At 36.1% G+C, this 21,001-nt stretch overlaps 1 protein-coding gene across 1 annotated transcript; it reads right to left on the bottom strand.

Moving 5' to 3' along the window:
• Nucleotides 1-788: 788 nt before the first annotated feature.
• Nucleotides 789-2,797, bottom strand: LOC121991173. Its single transcript, XM_042545192.1, has 3 exons — nucleotides 2,110-2,797; nucleotides 1,877-2,001; nucleotides 789-836 (listed from the first exon to the last, which is right to left on the bottom strand). Exons 1-3 carry the CDS (start codon nucleotides 2,795-2,797, stop codon nucleotides 789-791), a joined length of 861 nt encoding a protein of 286 aa, XP_042401126.1.
• Nucleotides 2,798-21,001: the final 18,204 nt, after the last annotated feature.

Raw genomic sequence — 21,001 nt, 5'->3', positions numbered from 1 at the left:
TCTTCGTGTCAAGTATCCGGTCACTCCCTTGACCTACTTGACCTTTTCAACACCAGATGTCCGATCTCCCTTGATCCATCTGGATTTTCCCTTGCCCGGCTTCACTCACCAGGACTTTCACCTAGCTTCACTCACTAGGGTTTTCACCTTGCTTTACTCACCAGGATTTCCAATCTACCCGGCTTCACTCACCAGGACTTCCCAACTGCCTGGCTTCACTCACCAGGACTTCCCAACTGCCTGGCTTCACTCACCATGACTTTTCCACATCCGGTCCAGAGAACGAGCTACCGAGCCCTCTCTGACCACAGTTCGGAGAACGAGCTACCGAGCCCTTCTCCTACTTCCATCCGGTCCAGAGAACGAGCTCCCGAGCCCTCTCTGACCACAGTCCGGAGAACGAGCTACCGAGCCCTCTCCGACTTCCCATGTGCCAAGCTTCCATACTTGGACTTCTCCGTGCCAAGTCTCCATACTTGGACTTTTCCCGTGCCAAGCTCCCTGCTTGGACTTTTCACATGCCAAACCCCCTGCTTGGACTTTTCCGAGTCAGGTCAACTCACCTTGGGTCAACCAGGTCAACCTTGACCAAAGGTTGCACCAACAATCTCCCCCTTTTTGATGTTTGACAATACCTTTAAGTTAGGCTAATCCAATAGCCTCAACTTTCCTCATGCCACTAGGTAATGAAACATATGTTACAACCTTACATTCTCCTTCTAAGAAGGCAACCTCCTTCTTAGATAATGAAGGCCTAACTTAAACCCTTCAATATAAGGGAGCAGAGTCTATAGTAATAGAAGGAAGTAGAGCACCGCGGGTGGAGGGAGCAGAGCCTGTAGACGTAAAATGCACGCAAAACAGGTGGAAAATACAGAGCATATAGTAATAATAGAGTGAAGTGCTTATAGCAGTAAGAGAATGCTGAGCCCTATAGTGAAGGGTGCAGAGGCGGTAGTACAGAGCCTATAGTAGTAAGAGGATGCAGAGCCTCATGGCGAAGGGTGCAGAGCCTATAATACACCTGATCGGGGAGCTGGGCCCCTAGTCCCTGATTAGAGAGTGAGACCCCTAGCCTGTAATCAAAGAGCGAGGCCCTTAGATCCTGATCGGGAAGTCGTACTGCGAGTCAATAATCGGGGAGCTGTGTCCCTAGTACATGAGCAGGGAGCTGTGTCCCAAGTGTATGAGTGGGGAGCTGGGCCCCAAGTGTCCGATCAAAAATCGAAGGCCCTAGTCTTTGATCAAGGAACTAGGATCTTACTCTCTCATCAGGGCAGTATAGCAGATCCTATAACCGTAAAAAGAGAGCAGATCCCATAGCGTACCTGATCGAGGAGTCGTACCAACCGGCTAAGGGTTTGTCTCGGTCCCTCGACTCCCGAATACCCGTGGAGTCAGGGAAAAAACATAATGGAAAAACTAACCTACCGGCCAACTGAAGCTCCACTCGATCCCTCGACTCCCAAATACCGGTAGAGTGAGGGTAGAAGGTAATATGTTCGTCGGGATCCTCTGGAACTGTGATAATAGCAGAGAACCTCCCGACATCATCCATCTTCACGTTCCAAAACAGGTGAAGGAGATTCCCACAAGCAGCGCCAAATTTGATCCCGTCTGAAAGCTGAGTCAGACGGACCGTTGGGTGAGGTGGATGGAATGTTGACCGAGTCGCGGTGTCCCGGAGGGGGTGTGCTGAGATGGCTTCCGTGTTGACCAAGTCTTCATAAGTCTTCTGGTCAACGCTACCTGTAGCCAGCGATCGGGTTGACCCGGTCCCCGATACCTCGATGTTCGAGGCAGATCCAACGAATATATGAATAACAGGCTAATAATATAATAATAAAATAAATGAAGGGTGAGTACGAAAACGTACCCTGACCCAGGGGGCGCTCTCGGATGAGACGCTGCTCGAGTGGTTGGGACCTGGAAGGGTGGATGGTTGCGCCGGACGAGGAGCTAGATCTGATGGCGCGGTGGCGCGGAGCCGAATGTGGTGGCCTGAAACCGGAAGATGAACTGTAGGTCGAGAAATACTAGCAGCACGCAGGGCGGGCTAAATGTCGCCATGCAGGCCGGGACACGAGATCGGTACGCATGCCGAGATACAGCGGACGTGCCCACGTAAGGCAACGATACAAGGATCAAAACATAACCTCGGCTCGCAGGCCGGAATGCAACAAAGATAGAGCACGATCATACCGGAGTCCACGGGCGACGAGGGCCTGGAGGTCCGACCCACATCGAAAGCACACGACATCCGTGCTTGAGCAGCAGCGAAGGAAGGAGGAACGGTGGGCGGCTTCTCTGGCGGTAGTGTTGCGAGGAGGAAGAGTCTCTCCGGAGGCAGTGTTGCGAGGAGGAGGAGGGAGAAAGGATGGGATGTGGTTGTCGCCGGGAGGAACTTCACGTGAGGGAAGGGGGATATGGCCGTCACCGGGAGGAGGAGGAAGAAGGGAGTGGTGGCCGTCACCGGCGAGGCGTTGCCCGAAGGTGGCAGCGAGAGAGGGAGAAGAAGGCTTCCTGCCTTCACTACGCGTCGAGCGACAGAGGAGAAGGAGAGAGGAAAGGGAGTCGCCGGCGTCGGGTCTGTCTGACGGCATCGCGAGGAGGAAGAAGAAGAAAGGTGGGTCGGTCTCTCCGGCGAGGAGTTGAGCACGAGGGGGAGAAGGGGAGGAGAAGAGGTGGAGATCACTGGCCGGCGTCGGCGCCGGCGAGGAGCATGAGAGTGAAGAAAGTTTCTGGCGGCGGCATCCAAATCCCACACGAACCCCAGCCCACCCTTACTACAGTGCATCCTTTTTCCTCTTAAAGCCCTAACAGGCCAAAAGACCAAAATGCCCTCCCATCTCCACTTAATTACCCCTCTGCCATATATCCATATAACTTATGATTCCTTGGCATGGAAATAACTTGATATTGTATTTTCTTCCTTTGCAATGAAACCATGTGATGTGAGATTGGGATTATAGGTTCAGGTAGGTTGTGTTAATTCAAACAAATAAAAACATAAACAAAATAAAGAATAGGCAAGAATTACTTGGTTACAACCTAGGTGACTATTAATCTAAGATAATGAAAAAAAACTCCGCAAAAATCCTTCGATGTAGCGGGCAAAGTAGCCTCTTACAAACGTTTAAAACGCAGAACAATTAAACCAGAATTACGAAATGAAAAGTACAAGTGTGTTGTACAAACTTCGAGCATCAGAGCTCTATTTATAATCCACTGGTCGAAGTTAGTTGTTTGCTAACATGTCACCTCCCTTGCGCCTGGACCTGGTCCGGGTGCCTAAACTCGGTTGAGTCGTCGACTTCTCTCCAACAAATATTCGCTTCTCGGGGGTGCCTAAAGTCGGCTGACGTAGACTTCGTGTTGATCCTCTTCACAAGAAGGGCTCACTAAAGTGGTGGAATAGTTTGGGCGCCTGGAGCCTAAGCGCTTAGACCTAGTCAAGGCGCCTGGACACAATCAACTCCGAAGTTGACCGTTTTCTCGTCTAGTCGCTTGGGTGGTACTTTGGCCTTCCAAAATTAAGATCACTCGAACCCAACTCTAGCCTTCTTTTTGAGCAATCTTCCTCCCCCCTGGTTTCTCATCCCTTGGAAGTGTTGTGTGCATCTTCTCATACGTCGGTGTACTTTTTCGCAGCTTCTCATCCCTTAATTGCACCGAGCAAGTCGACTCGCTTCCTGTATCATCCTTCTCGCTCGCTACAACTTCTGCTCGACTTTTTGTGTTACTAAATCTCTGCATACTTAGATACAAATGATCAAAACCGCAGAGTTTAACTTAACTTGATTGATCACATCAAAATCAATCCGGATACTTACAATCTCCCTTTTTTTTATGTGCATCAATTCAAGTTAAGTTATAGTAAAACAAATAATAAAATAATTTATTCTAAAAAAATAAATTTGCACTTTAATAAAAATAATAAGTTTGCAATAAATAAAATAAAAATGTTATACCATCCCCTTATCTTAATCCCTAATTTCTCCCCGTTTAATCATATAAAAAAATATATAAGGGAAAATATGAAAAAAATAAAAAAAAATATGTGAAAATTTTTCTTGGGTTTTTTAAATAGAAGATTCAAGAGTTTATCTTTTTACTAAAATTATTTTGTAAAGAAAATAATGTTTAACAATTAATCTTCAATTTTGATAAAAATAATTTTTAATTTAAAAAAAAATCGTGAAATTTTTCTTCAATATCAACAATAAGCATTTGAACCATGACAAAATTTTCACAAACAAAATATTTTTATTTTATCTAGAATAAATAATATTTTAATAAAATAGTTATTTTTAAATTTTAATTCTTAAAAATAGATTTTAACATCTAAAAATCTTATTTTTTTTATAAAATAAAATGTTTATCCATAGAAAAAATTAAAATTTCTAAAAAATTTTAATTATCAAAACATGATATTTGGTAAATAATTCATAATAATTTATTTATTGGTCGAAAAATCCTAAAAAAAATTCTTGAAATAGAAATCATAATATTTTATTAAATAAAAAATAATATTTTTAAAAAAATCAAAATGTGAAGTATTTTTTAAATTTAAAAATATAATTTTATTTCATAAATTTATAAAAAATAATATAACAATAAAAAAAAATCGACAAATTTTCTGTTAGAAGATAATATTTTTTTCTATCATAAAAAAATTAAAACCTATTTAACGTAGAATAGAAGGTATACAAAGAAATTAATTTAGCCAAAAATATTAATAAATCAAAACAATTCAAATTTCTAGCCAACTTTATATGATAATCTAATATGTCAAGTTTAATTTTGAAACCCAAAATAAGTTTCTAAATTTAACATCTAAAAATCTTATTTTTTTTATAAAATAAAATGTTTATCCATAGAAAAAACTAAAATTTCTAAAAAAATTTAATTATCAAAACATGATATTTATTGGTCGAAAAATCCTGAAAGTTTTTCTTGAAATAGAAATCATAATATTTTATTAAATAAAAATTAATATTTAAAAAAAAACAAAATGTGAAGTATTTTTAAAATTTAAAAATATTATTTTAATTAATAAATTCATAAAAAATAATATAACAATAAAAAATTTTTGAAAAATTTTCTGTTAGAATATAATACTTTTTTCTATCATAAAAAAAATTAAAACCTAATTAACGTGGAATAGAAGGTATACAAAGCTATTAATTTAGCCAAAAATATTAATAAATCAAAACAATTCAAATTTCTAACCAACTTTATATGATAATCTAATATGTCAAGTTTAATTTTAAAACCCAAAATAAGTTCCTACCTATTAGATTTATCAAGTATTTTCTTATAATATAATTTTTTTGATATTTTAACTATTTGACTCCTATGGTTTCTAATATACCAAATTAGCCTTTCAGTATTATTATTGCTAAAATTTGAAATAAGAAGAATGTTAGGATTTGAACATGCAGAATTTTCTAATAATTCTATTTTACCTTTTAATTTTGTATTTTCAGTTTTAAGTTTATCAAGATCTTCTAACAAATATGCATATTTCTTCTTTTCATTTATGTATTTCATTCAAGTTTTACAAAATGATCTACTTAGTATTTGTACAACTTCATATAATTGATCAAAGGGAAGGTTACGTACCTCACTTACCGTGTCAGACTCGTAGTTCACCACTCTCCTTTTATCGTTACTCTCGATGCTCATCTTGGATGAGTTTTACTCATCTTATTCTTGATGACTTGCCATTAGTGCAAGTCAGATGTAGGCTCGATCTCAAATTTTGATGATGACTTGTCTCACGTAACTTTTAGATTCTTGTGCTTCAATCATCTTGACCCTTTGTCCTTTTCTTTCTCCTTTCTTTTTAATTTCAGATAGTTATCCTTGATGTGCCCTTATTCTTGGCAGTTGTAGCATATACTTTTCTCTTTCCCTGGAGAACTTTGTTACGTTGGCTTGTTTCTTATCAAAATTGTTAGACTTAAAGAACTTTGAAAATTTTCTTACCATATAACTTTCTTCGTTTTCGTCGAGCAATGATTCTGACTCCGACTCAATCTTCTTGGCTTTGAGTGCTAGGTTCTGGGTTGACTTTTATTCTTTATTTCCTAAACCTGCACATCTTGACTCGTGTAGTTCAAAAATGGAAAATAAAATTTCTAAACTATTTACCTCGATGTCCTTAGAGATGTAGTAGGAGTCCACTATAGACGTCCATTCAAGTATTCTCGAGAAAGCATTTAAAGTATACCTTTGCGAATCCTGATTCATTATCATTTCTCCAAGGTTCATGAGTCTAGTGATTAGCTCCTGTTGGTGCAGGAAGCATCCGACGATCGAACCTAAGTTTTGATAATGGCAAAGGGATTCAAAGTTAAGATTCTCTGTTATCTAACATGTTGAATGAGGATTTCAGGAAAGTCCTAGCTGCGGTTAGGCAAAGGGAAAACCTTAGGGGGCGGTAACCCTAGGTCATAGGGGGTGGTAACCCTATGCGGAAAGTCTTGGCAGGTCGATGGCTTCAGGCAAAAGTCCTAGGGGGTGGTAACCCTAGGTGGAAAGTCCTAGTGTCGCGAACCAGGTGAAAGACTGGACTAGCCGGGGAAGCGGATGTCCAGCAGAAAGTCCGGAAGCATCGAGTGCTGAGCAAAAGTCCAGTCGATCTGGAGGATCGACTGGCAACAGGTAAATCTCCTGAGTGGAGTAGGTGAGGACGCGTTCCCCGTAGAGGGAACAGTAGGCGTCGGGTCGACCTAGGGTTTCCGGTCGAAAACCCGAAGTCAGACTCGGACAGTCCGGAGACTGTCTATACTTCATTTATCATGTTTATTGTGCTAACTTTGTGTTGCAGGATATTGTTTGGGACTAACGTATCTTGCAGGTGCAAAGGAGCAACCTAAAGCCTCGGATGAACAGTGTCCGAGGGAGCTTGGAGGCGCCTCGGGTGCAAAAGCTGAGCTGGCTGCGAAAGTTCATCGAAGGCGCCTTGAAGGGAGTATAAGGCGCCTTGGAAGGCGCCTTGAGCAGGGTATAAGGCGCCTCCAAGGGATGAAGTTCGATCAGTTCAGATCTGATCCACGCGGAAGACTAGGCAGCATGGAGGCGCCTTGAACAACCTTCAAGGCGCCTTGAACACCCTTTATAAGGGGGTTTCGACCAGCATCTCAATGTATCAAGTTCTGAGCTTTCCTTCTTCAACGTGCTGCTAACAAAGTCATTCCGAAGTGCTGTTGCAACATTCCGACGACCCGGAGCTTCGTTTTTCTCTTCTTTAAGTTGTCGGTACAAAGTTATTCTAATTGCTGTTACATTTTGTAATCTATAATTCTTATCGAGCTTATAGTTGTTGCCCACCGGAAGTGATCAAGGATCGCAGGCCTTCGAGTAGGAGTCGCCTTAGGCTCCGAACGAAGTAAATCCCTTTGTGTCTTTGTGTTTATTTTATTCCGCTGCATTTTAATTACTCCGATAGTTTTTCGATAATTGAACAAATAGCCACGAGCGCTATTCACCCCCCCCCCCCCTCTAGAGCGTCTCGATCCAACAATTGGTATCAGAGCGGGGTCGCTTTGAACTGGTGCAACCACCATTCACGCATTTCGTTTTTTTCCCCTCCAAAACTGTTTTCAAAAAATCCATTTTCATCTTTTCACCATTGGTTGGAATTAGCGAAATATTGCGTTTTCAAAAATTTGTGGTAATATTTTTTAATATTATTTTAATAATATTTTATTATTTTTTCTCAAATTTCCTGAATCACTATCTTTATTTCTCTCCCGCACTACTAATCCAAGACTAAGTCTTGGAACAAGTTTTATTGTGTTTATTTTGCGAGATCGTCTTTTTAAAAAATGACCCATCAAGAAGGCTACAACACTGCTCGACCACCGCTCTTCTCCGGAGATGATTTCGGAGATTGGAAGGGTCGGATGGAGGCGTATCTCCAGACTCACTTTGAAGTCTGGATGGTCGTCAAAATCGGGTTTCAACTACCAACTGACGGCGCCGGCAAGCCACTACCGTACGAGAACTGGGACGCGAACCTTATCAAAAAGGTAGAAGCAAACGCAAAAGCAACGTATACACTTCAATGTGGCTTAACGAATAAGGAGCTGAATCGCGTCGGCCCATTCTCAAGTGCCAAGGAGCTGTGGGAGAATCTGATTGACCTACACGAAGGTATTCCTAATACGAAAATAGGTAAGCATGTTTTAATAAATAAATTATTTGAGCAGACTAATATTATTCCGACCGAGGAAGATGTTGCGTTATTTGCAGGAACAAGCAAGACGAAGAAAGCACTGAAGGCAACATGGTCCGAGTCATCAGGTGAATCCGAATCGGACGAAGAAGAGCAAACAAACCTTCTCGCTCTACCAGTACTAGCGAACATTATCGACACCGAGTCTGAGTTCGAATCCGAAACGGAGAGCGAGTCAGAAACAGAGTCCGAGCGAAGCCACGAATCCGCATTCGTTTCCGAAGGACCTAAAACCTCTGTAAGTGCCTTACTTTCTAGAACTCAATTAGACGATTTAAAAAATATACTTGCTAAAAAAGTTGGCTAAATCCAACGTCCGGGTTAAGTCGCTCCAAAAGGAGGTAACAACCCTTAAGGAAGCGACTGACTCGAGCTCTTTAACTGAGTCAGTTCAAATTGAAAGTTCAACTCAAGTCCAACAACTTGAGGAAGAAAATTTCAATTTGAAAGCTCAAATTAAAGAACTCAAGGACACGTTGGAACGGTTCACCTTGGGTTCCAAGAATCTGGATCTGATTCTTGGAAAACAGCGAGCCGTTTACAATAAAACTGGACTTGGATTTAAGACCAAAACGAAATACAAATCGTATTTATCATTAGTTAATAGAAATAATATAAAGGTAGTCCAAGCATGGGTACCTAAGTCCAACTTGGTCAATCAAGTTGGACTTGGTCAATATTGGGTCCCGAAGGATCAAATACACTACCTCGATAGACCATATCGAGGTTATGATCCAGGGGGAGCAAAAAGAAAAACAATCTTCAAAATTTAAAATCAAAATCAAATTAAAAATTTGAAATTAAATTATAAATTCAAAATTCAAAAATCAAAATCAAATTAAAAATTTGAAATTAAATTATAAATTCAAAATTCAAAAATCAAAATCAAATTAAAAATTTGAAATTAAATCATAGATGGAGGATCCAGAATAACTGGCACCCCCCACTGAACTACCCGACAGGGTAACTGAACTTAATCTACCCGAAATGGGTAAAACAAGAGTATATTACCCGACAGGGTAATTAAGGTTAGATTAAAACGGGCTAAGTTTAACTTGATCCACAGTACTGGTGAAATTTTTGGATAATAGTACGTTAGGGAAGCTTGGGCATCGCATGTCTAGGAAGATATGGCTTCGACCTGGTGCATTTGGCCAAGTGGAACTGACCGAAGCTACCCTTAAATGGATCCTAACTAGTTAGACCAAGGTTTAGTATTAAGTTCAATGGGTAGGACTATTTGGAAAACCTCGAAGGCATGGTTACTTTAATGAGCTCCTTGTGACTCACCATAGCCCAGAAGTTTATCCAAAGAATGCTTACTTGTTAAACCCAAAGCTAAACCTGAATCTAACACAAAGTTAAACCAGACCCTTGAACTCAAAAATAAATCATCTCACATCAATTATAGGATTCCCTGATTGAAAATTTAGATGGGTGAGATGACTAAGGAAGTAAAAAAAATTCAAACTGATAGTTATTTAAAAAAAAAAAAATTCTTTAAAACTTAATTTTAAAATCATTTTAAAACTTAATTTTAAAATCATTTTAAAACTTAATTTCAAAACTTAATTTTAAAATCATTTTAAAACTTAATTTCAAAATCTTTTCAAAACTTAATTTCAAAATCTTTTCAAAACTTAATTTTAAAATCTTTTTAAAACTTAATTTCAAAATCATTTCAAAACTTAATTTCAAAATCATTTCAAAATCATTTTAAAACTTAATTTCAAAATCTTTTCAAAACTTAATTTCAAAATCATTTTAAAACTTAATTTTAAAATCTTTTCAAAACTTAATTTTAAAATCATTTTAAAACTTAATTTCAAAATCTTTTCAAAACTTAATTTCAAAACTTAATTTTAAAACTTAATTTTAAAATCATTTTAAAACTTAATTTCAAAATCTTTTCAAAACTTAATTTTAAAAATCTTTCAAAATCATTTCAAAATCATTTTAAAACTTAATTTCAAAATCTTTTTAAAACTTAATTTTAAAATCATTTTAAAACTTAATTTCAAAATCTTTTCAAAACTTAATTTCAAAATCATTTTAAAACTTAATTTTAAAATCATTTTAAAACTTAATTTCAAAATCTTTTCAAAACTTAATTTGAAAAATCTTTCAAAATCATTTTAAAACTTAATTTCAAAATCTTTTTAAAACTTAATTTTAAAAATCTTTTCAAAATCATTTCAAAATCTTTAAAACTTAATTATTTGAAGAATCTTGTAAAAATATGTTAAAACTTAAAAGTTATTTGTAAAATCATTAGAAAAATGATCATTTCAAAATCATTTGAAAAATCCCTTGAAAAATTAATTTCAAAATTATTTCAAAACTACTTAAAAAATTATTTGAAAAATCATTTGTAATATCCTCTGAAAAATTAATTTCAAAACCCTTTTCAGAAGTTATTAAATTCGTTGAAATTCTAAACTCAATTAATTTTTAAATCTTCAAAATAATTGTCACTTATTTGGAATTCTAACTGATATTTTCAATGTTGTAAATTAAAGTAAACTCCATCTCACACTCACTCATATGCTAAACATGCTTGTTAATCTAGAATGACTGAGATGGAAAATTAGGAAAATAATTTTTTAACCTCTCATGCTTGAACTCCTGAACTCAAAAATTTATTAAGACATTAATTAAGGGGGAGTGATTTTGAGTCGGTTTTAAAATTAGTTTTTCTTTAAAATTTTTAACTTGACCTTAAAATTAAAAACTATTTTTGGCATATCTTCGAAAATTCAAGCTATTTTTAACTTAGCTTTAAAATTAAAATTATTTATGACCTGACTTTTAAATTATAACTCCTCTATAAGCTAAATGTTTTCAGAGCTGAGTACTTAATTAAGTTTTCTCTAACTTAGTTAAATTATTTTCTAAACTTAGCTACTTGGCAAGATATTTTCTCAACGCAATCATTTTTACGCTGAAAACATAGCTAAGTATTTTCAAATATAGCTAAATATTTTTTTCAAAAACATTTAGCTAAGTTACTGTTTAAAGACAAAATAACTTTATCTCAGCTAAAAGTATCTCTCAAACTAAAGGAAGAATTTTGCTTTCAAAATTATGATTTCACCTATCTAAAAGTCTTACAAGAAAAACTAAGTGTTTATCAAAAGTAAATTAAAAGATTGGAAGATAAGATTGAAAATTATCTTTGAAAGTTAAGCTAAGGCCCAGATTTTCTTCACTCTCTTGGGTATTTTGATATATGGCAAAGGGGGAGAGTAGGAAGAAATTCAAAGAATATTATAAACTTAAATTAAAATGAAAAATTTGTTGTGAATGTGCCTATGCTTTATTTATGCCTATGCTTATTTATGCGTATCTTTATTTCATTTTTTACTTAACTTTGAATTTCGGTTGCCATAATCAAAAAGGGGGAGATTGTTGGTGCAGTAAGCATCCGACGATCGAACCTCAGTTTTGATAATGGCAAAGGGATTCAAAGTTAAGATTCCTTGTTATCTAACGTGGTTAAATAAGGTTTCAGGAAAGTCCTAACTGCGGTTAGGCAAGGGAAAATCCTAAGGGGGGGTAACCTTAGGTCCTAGGGGGTGGTAACCCTAGGTGAAGGAAAATCCTAAGGGGGGGCAACCTTAGGTCCTAGGGGGCGGTAACCCTAGGTGGAGGAAAACCCTAAGGGGCGGCAACCTTATGTCCTAGGGGGCGGTAACCCTAGGTGGAGGAAAACCCTAAGGGGCGGCAACCTTAGGTCCTAGGGGGTGGTAACCCTAGGTGGAGAAAAACCCTAGGGGGTGGTAACCCTAGGTCCTAGGGGTGGTAACCCTAGGTCCTAGGGGGTGGTAACCCTAGGCGGAAAGTCGATCGATGCGGAGGACCGGTGACCGCAATAAATCTCACAGTGGAGTAGATGAGGACGCGTTCCCGTAGAGGAGCAGTGGCGTCGGGTCGACCTAGGGTTTCCGGTCGGAAACCGAAGTCGCCTCGGATAGTCCGGAGACTATCATTATCACTTCTATTATGCTTTATGTGCTAACTTGCTGCAGGGTATATTTGGGATTAATGTATCTTGCGAGGACCAAAGTGCAAAGATTAACCTCGGATGAGCAGTGTCCGAGGCGCCTCCATGGAGCTTGGAGGCGCCTCGGTTGGCTACGGAGGCGCCTTGAAGACACATGAAGGCGCCTTCAAGGTGATAAGGCGCAGATGGTCAGCGCTCATCTGCACGGTGGACTCGGAGCTATGGAGGCGCCTTGAGAGGCCTTCAAGGCGCCTTGGATACCCTTTATAAGGGGACTTCGAGCAGCGTTGAAGAAAAACAACTTCCAAGCGATCCTTGTGCTGCGTGCTGCTCAATCAACGACCCTGAAGTGCTGTTACGAGTCCACGACGACCAGGAGCTTCGAGATTACGATTCTGTCATCGGTATACTTATTTTTAATTACTGTACTAATTGTAAATCTTGTACTCCTTTTCGTACTTATAAGTGTTGCCCACTGAAAGCGATCAAGGATCGCGGGCCTTCGAGTAGGAGTCGACCTAGGCTCCGAACGAAGTAAAACTTCTTGTGTCCCTCTGTGATTGCATTCGTTATTTCCGCTGCGTAAAACCAAACCCTTAAATTGAACCTCAATTCATCTCACAACAATTATAGGATTCCCTGATTGAAAATTTAGATCGAGTGGGATGACTAAGTAATTAAACTCAAACTGATAATTAAATTAATTTCAAAATTATTTTAAAATATTTTCAAAATCAATTTCAAAATTATTTAAAAAACTTTTCAAAATCAATTTCAAAATTATTTAAAAATCAATTTCAAAATTATTTAAAAATCTTTTCAAAATTATTTAAAAATCTTTTCAAAATCGATTTCAAAATTATTTAAAAATCTTTTCAAAATTATTTCCAAAATTATTTAAAAAACTTTTCAAAATCAATTTGAAATTATTTAAAAATCTTTTAAAAATCAATTTCAAAATTATTTAAAAATCAATTTCAAAATTATTTAAAAATCAATTTCAAAATTATTTAAAAATCAATTTCAAAATTATTTGAAAATCAATTTAAAAATCAATTTCAAAATTATTTAAAAATCTTTTCAAAATTAATTTCAAAATTATTTAAAAATCAATTTCAAAATTATTTAAAATTCTTTCAAAATCAATTTCAAAATTATTTAAAATTCTTTCAAAATCAATTTCAAAATTATGTAAAAATCTTTTCAAAATTTTTTAAAATTCTTTCCAAATCAATTTCAAAATTATTTAAAAATCTTTTCAAAATCAATTTCAAAATTATTTAAAAATCTTTTCAAAATTAATTTCAAAATTATTTAAAAATCTTTTCAAAATCAATTTCAAAATTATTTAAAAATCAATTTCAAAATTATTTAAAAATCTTTTCAAAATCAATTTCAAAATTATTTAAATCAATTTCAAAATTATTTAAAAATATTTTCAAAATCAATTTCAAAATTATTTAAAAATCTTTTCAAAATCAATTTCAAAATTATTTAAAAATATTTTCAAAATTAATTTCAAAATTATTTAAAAATCTTTTCAAAATTAATTTCAAAATTATTTAAAAATCTTTTCAAAATCAATTTCAAAATTATTTAAAAATCAATTTCAAAATTATTTAAAAATCTTTTCAAAATCAATTTCAAAATTATTTAAAAATCTTTTCAAAATTATTTCCAAAATTATTTAAAAATCTTTTCAAAATTATTTAAAAATCAATTTCAAAATTATTAAAAATCAATTTCAAAATTATTAAAAATCAATTTCAAAATTATTTAAAAATCTTTTCAAAATCAATTTCAAAATTATTTAAAAATCTTTTCAAAATTATTTCCAAAATTATTTAAAAATCTTTTCAAAATCAATTTCAAAATTATTTAAAAATCAATTTGAAAATTATTTAAAAATCAATTTCAAAAGTATTTAAAAATCTTTTCAAAATCAATTTCAAAATTATTTAAAAATCAATTTCAAAATTATTTAAAAATCAATTTCAAAATTATTTCAAAATCAATTTCAACATTATTTAAAAATCTTTTCAAAATTAATTTCAAAATTATTTAAAAATCAATTTCAAAATTATTTAAAATTCTTTCAAAATCAATTTCTAAATTATTTAAAATTCTTTCAAAATCAATTTCAAAATTATTTAAAAATCTTTTGAAAATCAATTTTAAAATTATTTAAAATTATTTCAAAATCAATTTTAAAATTATTTAAAAATCTTTTCAAAATCAATTTCAAAATTATTTAAAAATCTTTTCAAAATCAATTTCAAAATTATTTAAAAATCTTTTCAATATCAATTTCAAAATTATTTAAAAATCTTTTCAAAATCAATTTCAAAATTATTTAAAAATCTTGTCAAAATTAATTTCAAAATTATTTAAAAATATTTTCAAAACTTTATTTCAAAATTATTTCAAAATCTTTTCAAAAATTAATTTCAAAATCTTTTCACAAATTAATTTCAAAATTATTTTAAAATTATTTCAAAATCTTTACAAATTAATTTCAAAATTATTTCAAAATCTTTACAAAACTATATTTGAAAAACTCGATTCAAAATCTTTTGAAAAATACTTGAAATACTTATTCAAAATCTTTTGAAAAATACTTGAAAAACTTTTTCAAAATCCTTTGAAAAATATTTGAAAAACTAGTTTCAAAATCCTTTGAAAAATACTTGAAAAGCCTATTCAAAAATCTTTGAAAAATCTTTGGAAAAATAATTTCAAAATCCTTTGAAAAATACTTAAAAATCTTGCTCCCCTAAATTTACGAGACTTACAAGAATATGGAATTAGCCCTGAAGGAAATGGAGATTTGAAGCTTGAGCATGCTCATACTTTAGGGCTCTGATACCTGAACAAAACAATCTGGATAACTTAAAATCTATTTAACCTCATGCTTGGACTTAAAGACCAACTAAAATAAATAACCTAAATTAAACATTTAGTCACTCCCTCTTTATCCAAAAAAAAAATATATATAAAAAAAATAACAAATTCTTACTCCTATCTTTTCAAAATTAAGTTTTAACGCTAAGTACCTTTTAAACTGAACCTACATTCGCAAAATTCATTGTTTGCAAAAGGCTTAGCTAAAGTGACTCATATAGCAACCTTCAAACTTTCTCAAACTTAGCCACCTTATAAATTTTAACTCTAAATGCTAAAATACTTTTCTAAGTTAAAAAGTATCAAAAAGCATATTTCTTTTACTTGCAAAATTTAACTAATGGCTTTCAAAAGACTTTTGCTAAGTAAATTGAGACTTCAAATTTCTTTACAAACAATTTGGCTCCAAATTTTTTTTTAAAAAAAATCTAGCTAAGTTTTTCTAACTTTAGTTAGGTATGTCTTTCTAAAAACAACCAAGTCTCAAAAGTGGCTAAAGGCATCATTCAAAATCATCCATATATTAGCCTTTTAAACTTAGGTGAAAAATTTTTCGTTTAACTAAGTTTCACAAGCCTTCTTCTACCTTCTCTCAAAAAGATTGTTTTCTTAAAATCTTAAAACTTGCTTTCAACTGATTTTTGATATATGGCAAAGGGGGAGAGTAGAAGAAAATTCAAAGAATTAAAGAAAATTAAAAGAAATTTAAATTTTAAAAAGTGAGCTTTTATTAAGGGGGAGTCTTTATATAAAGGGGGAGCTCTGCACTTAATTTAGCTCTGCACTTAACTATAATTATGCTTGTATTTTCATGCTTATCTTTTAATGACATTATTTTCTTAACTTTGAATTTTTGTTGACATAATCAAAAAGGGGGAGATTGTTGGTGCAGGAAGCATCCGACGATCGAACCTAAGTTTTGATAATGGCAAAGGGATTCAAAGTTAAGATTCTCTGTTATCTAACATGTTGAATGAGGATTTCAGGAAAGTCCTAGCTGCGGTTAGGTAAAGGGAAAACCCTAGGGGGCGGTAACCCTAGGTCATAGGGGGTGGTAACCCTATGCGGAAAGTCTTGGCAGGTCGATGGCTTCAGGCAAAAGTCCTAGGGGGTGGTAACCCTAGGTGGAAAGTCCTGGTGTCGCGAACCAGGTGAAAGACTGGACTAGCCGGGGAAGCGGATGTCCAGCAGAAAGTCCGGAAGCATCGAGTGCTGAGCAAAAGTCCAGTCGATCTGGAGGATCGACTGGCAACAGGTAAATCTCCTGAGTGGAGTAGGTGAGGACGCGTTCCCCGTAGAGGGAACAGTAGGCGTCGGGTCGACCTAGGGTTTCCGGTCGGAAACCCGAAGTCAGACTCGGACAGTCCGGAGACTATCTATACTTCATTTATCATGTTTATTGTGCTAACTTTGTGTTGCAGGATATTGTTTGGGACTAACGTATCTTGCAGGTGCAAAGGAGCAACCTAAAGCCTCGGATGAACAGTGTCCGAGGCGCCTCCATGGAGCTTGGAGGCGCCTCGGGTGCAAAAGCTGAGCTGGCTGCGAAAGTTCATCGAAGGCGCCTTGAAGGGAGTATAAGGCGCCTTGGAAGGCGCCTTGAGCAGGGTATAAGGCGCCTCCAAGGGATGAAGTTCGACCAGTTCAGATCTGATCCACGCGGAAGACTAGGCAGCATGGAGGCGCCTTGAACAACCTTCAAGGCGCCTTGAACACCCTTTATAAGGGGGTTTCGACCAGCATCTCAATGTATCAAGTTCTGAGCTTTCCTTCTTCAACGTGCTGCTAACAAAGTCATTCCGAAGTGCTGTTGCAACATTTCGACGACCCGGAGCTTCATTTTTCTCTTCTTTAAGTTGTCGGTACAAAGTTATTCTAATTGCTGTTACATTTTGTAATCTGTAATTCTTATCGAGCTTATAGTTGTTGCCCACCGGAAGCGATCAAGGATCGCGGGCCTTCGAGTAGGAGTCGCCTTAGGCTCCGAACGAAGTAAATCCCTTTGTGTCTTTGTGTTTATTTTATTCCGCTGCATTTTAATTACTCCGATAGTTTTCCGATAATCGAACAAATAGCCACGAGCGCTATTCACCCCCCTCTAGCGCGTCTCGATCCAACAGCTCCTTAATCCTTGAGTGTAAATGAGCTACTATTTCTTCCTTTTCCATTCGTATGTTGTTGAGTTAATTTCAGAGCATGTCCTATCTTATGAGTTTTGCCTCTAAGGTTCCTTCGTGTAGTTCAGGAATTTCTCCCAAAGCTCTTTAGCGGAGTCATAGGCGTTGATCCGATTGACTTCTTGGGATGGGAGTACGCTGAGCAAATAGAACTCTACTTTATCGTTAGCTACAAAGTCAGCCAGCTCCTTTTTGTTCCAAAGATGTTCATTTTCTTCTCTGTGTTGATTTCTGGGTGCTATAAAACCATACTTTATAGTTAGTAAAATATTGAGATCAATTTTAAAAAATACCTCCATTTTCTTCTTCTATATCATGAAATCTCCCTTGAACTTATGTGGGTGAATGCTCGATCTATCCATCATCTTATTGCTTTAGTTGGTGATTAATCCTTCTAAAGTTGTTGGACTCTGATACTAATTGTAGGTCCAAGAATGTCGGCTGGAGGGGGGTGAATAGTCTGCAAGTTAAATTCAAATCTATTACTATAAAACTTAGCAAGGAACATACATTAATTCAAAAAAATAAAAACATAAACAAAATAAAGAAAAGGTAGGAATTACTTGGTTATAACATAGGTAGTTGTTAATCTAAGGAAATGAAAAAAAAAACTCCACTAAAAGTCTCCTTCAATACAGCTGGCGAAGTAGTCTCTTACAAACGTTTAAAGTGCAGAACAATTAAACCAAGATTACAAAATAAAAAATGCAAGTGTGTTGTACAGACTTTGAGCACCAAGGCTCTATTTATAACCCACTAGTCGAAATTAGCTATTTGCTATCGTGGTACCTCTCAAGTGCTTGGACTCGGTCTAGTCAACCCACTTCTCAATGACTTCTCTCCAATGGATATTCGCTTCTTGGGCGCTTGGAGTCGGCTGACGTGGACTCCATGCTGATCCTTTTCATGGCAATGGCTTGTTGACGTGGTGGAACAGTCTAGGAGCCTAGACCCAGTTTGGGCTCCTGGACTTGGTCCGGGCGTCTGAACACGATCAACTCCGAAGTTGACTATTTTCTCATCTGATCGCTTGGGTGATACTGTGACTGTTTAGAGTTAAGCTTACCCAAACCAGATTTTGGCCTTCTCCTCGAGCAGTTTTTCTCCTTGACTTCTCGTCCCTCAAAAGCATTGTGCGTGTCCTTCTCATCCACCGGTGTACTCCTCCGCAGCTCCTCGTCCCTCGGATGCACCGAGTCTATCGACTCTCTTCCTGTATCATCCTTCTCACTCACTGCGTCTTTCACTTGACTTTTGTATTCTTAAGTCTCTGCACACTTGCACACAGGGGATCAAAACCACAAAGCCTAACTTAACTCAATTAATCACATTAAAACTAGTCTATCGATACTTATAACCTGGGGTTGAAAGACTTCAAATTTTCAGATGGGTATACCTTGAATATGACTTGATGCATAGATATGAATAAGTTAAAGATGTTTGGATTGAAGAGTCATGACTATCATGTATTTATGTAAATACTTATTTCCGTAGTTTTCCATGACTCACTTCTTCAAAATGTTTGGCATGCACTCATAGGATTGAGATTATTTTTCAGAGATTTGATAACGAAGTGTATTATGATAGATGATATTGCTTGCCAAGAAATAAACATTCCTCTCATACTATGTAAGCTGAAACACATATTTCCTCCAATTTTTTTTATTTAATGGAGCATCTACTAGTACATTTACCATACAAGATACAAATAATTGGTTTTGTGCAATACAGATAGATGTATCCATTTGAACAATTTTTTAGAACATTAAAGAATAATGTTTCTAATAAAATAAGAGTTGAGTGGTCAATATGTAATGTTTATTTGGTTGAAGAAGCATCTTCTTTTTGCTTCTAATATTTTGATGATAATGTGAAAACTAGACATCACAAGTGTCTTAGAAATTCTGATAATGCTTAGCCATAGATCCATCGATGCTTTCTATTTTTAAATTTTCTAGTAAATCAATTGGTGCATCTGTTTCAAGATAGTTAACTTACCAAGAATATAATGTTATAACAACATACATGCTCTTAAACTGTGATGAGGTAAAACCCTACATAAAGTAAGTTGACTTCTCTAATCAAACATTTATCTCGTTTTATTTGTTTGCTTAATATCCTAATTGTCTTAAAATTACCTTGTTTCTCAGCTTGTATGAACAATAACTATATATACAAAATCCATCAATGAGTGTAAGTGAGGTAGCTAAAAAGTTAAATGTCGAATTTGCATTATAGTTACATATATATATAAGTTAGAGAATTTTCAAAATTTTCTAGTTCATATGTATTAAGTGTAGGTCTCTTGCGGCCGGTAAAAGGAGGGTGAATTGCCTAAAATTACAAAACTACCCTTCTAGAAACTTTAGACTTCGATTAAAAAATATTTGTTAGAAAAATAGAAATAAATTGCATAAAATGAAGTTCAAGACTACCGAGATTTACTTGGTTTGCAACTGGGAATGTTGCTAATCCAAAGTAATGTTAGCACTAGTAATGTCTGCTTCTCCGAGCTAGGCCAGAGACGAAGAAGCTTCGTACACCGTTTGAAAGCTCAAATATGAAAGACAAAATTAAAATTGAAATACAATAAGTGTTGTGTCAGAATAAAGAGAACCAGGGCTCTATTTATAACTTGCTGGATAAATACGTCCGTTGGCTGACATGGCATCTCCGAGCTCCTAGACCAGCTCTGGGTGCCCCAACTGTGTGCTTTATCTGCTCACAATGGCTCTTCAACGGTTTGGAGATAACATTTCTTCAAATCTCGGGTGCTTGGGCCGGTTCGGGCGCTTGGAATGTTGCTAACGTGGAGTTTGAATCGTCATCCATAGCAATGTTCGACGAGGGTGCCTGTTTTGATCCCAGGCGATCCGGGCACCTGGACATGGCCAAGCGCTTGGACAAGTCAACACTATGTTGAGTTGTTCCGGTCTTCCGCACTGGTCGTTTGGGTGATTCTCCGGCCATCCAGATTTGATCTCTCCCGAACCCAACCCCCGGTCTTATCCTCGAGCAGTCTTCCGCTCCAGCTTCTTGTCTCTCAGAAACATCACGTGTATCCTTCTTGCTCCACCGGCATACTCTTCCGCAGCTTCTCGTCCCTCGAATGCACCGAGCCCGTTGATTCGCTTCTCATGCCATCCTTCTCGTCCACTGCATCTTTTGCTCAACTTCTTATGTTTCTAAGTTCTTACACACTTTAGAGACAAAGATCAAAACACAACATAACCTAACTTGACTTGGTTGTGTTGGGACTTTCGGGCCGCAAAAATCGCTTTTTGCGTTGCGGAAACCCCGAAGTTCCATGCCACCGGATCCGTGCGAAGATTAAAATTTTCGTGTACATATTTTCTAATCCTAGATCTACACTAGATCTACATGGTAGAGAAGTTATACCTTTGATGCGAAGCCCTTCGCTTATCCCGCTCGTCTAAAATTTGCCGGATCTCAAAGGTGTCAAGTGAACACCCCTCTATGTGTATCCACACGAGCTAAAAAAGGAGAAGAAACCTTAGAGTGTGCTAGCACTCTTGAAGGTTTCGGCCAAGGTGGAAGAGAGGGAGAGAAGAAGATGAGAGGAGGAAGAAGAAGGAGTGAATGAATCACAAAAAATTATAACCCACACAATAATGTGGCCGGCCACTTCATGAGGAGTTTTTAAACTCCATGGAA

This window comes from Zingiber officinale, chromosome 6B, assembly GCF_018446385.1.
Source record: "Zingiber officinale cultivar Zhangliang chromosome 6B, Zo_v1.1, whole genome shotgun sequence".
NCBI lineage: Eukaryota > Viridiplantae > Streptophyta > Magnoliopsida > Zingiberales > Zingiberaceae > Zingiber > Zingiber officinale.
Note: the sequence above shows the minus strand (reverse complement) of the source record. Positions and strands in the feature narration are given on the sequence as shown.